The following is a 2,759-nucleotide window of genomic DNA, read 5'->3' as shown; positions in this document are numbered from 1 at the left end:
GTTTCCACAAGAGTTTCTAAGAGGGTTTCCAGCACATCCCTAGGAGTTCTCAGAGGATATGAAAAGTGTCTAAATTGTTAGCAGGAGTTACCATAAGGGGCTCATTTAACAAACACCATTATGGCAGTTTTGTTCACCATCATGTTTAAACCATCTTAAAAAATTTCATGGACTACTTTCGTTTAGGCGTTGTTCACACAAATTTGGAGAAACTTTAAAGTTTGTCGTTAAATACCAAACTTTACTTTTCAGCTTCACAAACGTTTTGATATTTACCTATCTAGATCGCACCTTTAATATCGAGTCATGGAGAGTTGACTGTACATGGGAAATATTTTTTTCTATTATGCTTGATAACTTCTTCAATATTTGTTAGTAGAAGTTTAAAATGAATTAGGAACACATTATAATTTATAAACACAAACAGATATTCTGACCATTTTAAGAAATTTTAGCTATGGTGTATGGTGTGAATTTTTGTTTTTTGTGATGCTTATTTATTGCCCAACGATGTGAATAAATATCGTAAATTTGAACTCTATTTGAACAACAGTCCATGTAATATACCGCTATTGAATGAGGATTTTCTAAAAAACTTATTCAGTTCTTAATCATGTTTATACTTGATATTTGCAATGAATTGAGCTACGGAAAGGCTAAAACAACCAACTTTTGAAAACTACATTATACAAATACTCTCTTAAAAATAATGAAAATTACTGTGGACTGTGACTGAATGACAGGATGGTTGATAATCCAATGTCACATAAGATACATAAGATACCTTTCTTATGATAAAAAAGCGTTCTGTGAAATTTGCATTGTTTTAGATATTGTTTTAAGGGTGGCCCAAAGACGATGAAGGTTTATTTGGAAATTGCTATGAAGACATTTCGAAGAATGCGATTATACGCGATTATAGTCCAGCAAACATTTACAAAAAATTCCTAACAAAATTAGTTCAAAATGGATTTGTTTCTTCGGCAACATCCTCCATTAAGAATTGACAAATGAGTTTTTGCTTTGGGATGATAAGTTTGTACTTACATTACTGTACCAAGCAATTGAAAATTGTAATCATCGGGATTATATCTTATAATTGAAAAACAAAAATGAACGTGCTATTCAGAAATACTTTTCTTTCAATATTCTTTTACGCCAGATGTTTACCAAGTTTGCGGCTTCGCTTAGCATTTTGGTCGCTACCGTCAGAAAAATATATATTTCCTTGAAAATTCTTCGTTTTAGTTCTAGCGTATTATGCACAAACAATACTTTAATGATACTCAATGCAAGTTTCTCGTTCTCTTCGCTTTCTTTTTCAGATTTAATAGTAGTAGTAGCATCGATGGTTGTGCTGTCAGTTGGCTCAAATGGACAAGTGTTCGCCACCAGTGCCATCCGAGGCATTCGGTTTCTGCAGATCCTCCGGATGTTGCACGTGGACCGGCAGGGTGGCACCTGGCGCCTTCTCGGGTCCGTCGTTTTCATTCATCGACAGGTTGGTTACTTCGAAACCCTTCTAGAATGTGTCCAGCTAATTACAACGATTTTCGTTTTCTTCCCTCTAAACTAGGAATTGATAACGACGCTGTACATCGGTTTCCTGGGGCTAATATTTAGCTCGTATTTTGTGTACCTAGCGGAAAAGGACGTTACCGGGCCGGATGGGCGGCAGGACTTTGCCAGTTATGCTGACGCCCTTTGGTGGGGAGTTATCACCGTCACGACCATTGGCTACGGGGACACGGTGCCGCAGACGTGGATGGGCAAAATTGTGGCGTCCTGCTTTAGCGTGTTTGCAATCTCGTTCTTCGCACTTCCGGCGGTAAGTTTGGATGTGGGAAATGGACCAATCGCAACAGATCATCAATTTTTGCTTTGACAGGGCATCCTCGGATCAGGCTTCGCGCTCAAAGTCCAACAGAAGCAGCGCCAGAAGCACTTTAACCGCCAGATACCGGCAGCGGCAATGCTGATCCAGTGTCTTTGGCGGTGTTACGCCGCCGATAAGAGCTTCCATTCGGACGCCACCTGGCAGATCTACGTCAAGTCGGACGACCAGAACGCCAACAACTCCAACACCAGCACAGCTCTCCCCGCGCAGCTGGGCAAAGTGAGTGCGTTGTTTAGCTGTGTACGTGTTTGTATGTTTAGCAGTATCAAAGAAGCGCCTAGATCCCATCCCGATGTCCCAAAAAACGTCCCGTCAAAATCGAAACCCCACAGATTGGTCGACAACACCAACAACCTCTTACAAAGCTGTGCTGCCATCTGTTTGTCTGATTCTCTCTCCTCATAAACCTTATACCTATACCTATAATGGCACTTCTAGCTGTACTTTTGCTTTCCAAATGCCAGGCGATTATCCTACGACCCCTAGGTTTGCTACTTCAGGGACAAGTGCCCTCACGAATTAGGCTGGTTCTAGAAATGCATCTCCTACGATTGAACCAGCCTAGTGTGTACAGTGTCCTCCCGGTAATCCGACACTCAGTGAACCTACACATACTCAAAACTGTTAGGCAAATAGCGTACGATTAAACCGTAAATACCTAGAACAATGTTACTTTACTACAAATGCTATAGCTTCGTATTTTTTAATAATTTTAATTCAAAATATACGTTAAAATAACGGGATTAGTTGCATCAACAAGTGCATGAAGTCTCGCCCTTCGGAACCCTTCCAGATTTTTGATATTTTTCAAAACTATTCAATCTTATTCCTATTTTTAACAAACATACTCATCGTAAATGAT

General features: G+C 39.7%; 1 protein-coding gene across 1 annotated transcript; it reads left to right on the top strand.

Annotated features, from left to right (window-relative positions):
- Window positions 1-1,325: 1,325 nt before the first annotated feature.
- LOC5575461 (potassium voltage-gated channel subfamily KQT member 1) lies at window positions 1,326-2,302 on the top strand (the record flags this gene model as incomplete). Its single annotated transcript, XM_001661929.2, has 3 exons — window positions 1,326-1,501; window positions 1,577-1,828; window positions 1,889-2,302. Coding segments are annotated over 3 exons (842 nt in total), but the record flags the coding sequence as incomplete, so codon positions are not given.
- Window positions 2,303-2,759: the final 457 nt, after the last annotated feature.

The sequence above is a fragment of the Aedes aegypti genome, unplaced genomic scaffold (genome assembly GCF_002204515.2).
Source record: "Aedes aegypti strain LVP_AGWG unplaced genomic scaffold, AaegL5.0 Primary Assembly AGWG_AaegL5_hic_scaff_1047_PBJ_arrow, whole genome shotgun sequence".
In the NCBI taxonomy this organism is placed as follows: Eukaryota; Metazoa; Arthropoda; class Insecta; order Diptera; family Culicidae; genus Aedes; species Aedes aegypti.
Note: the sequence above shows the minus strand (reverse complement) of the source record. Positions and strands in the feature narration are given on the sequence as shown.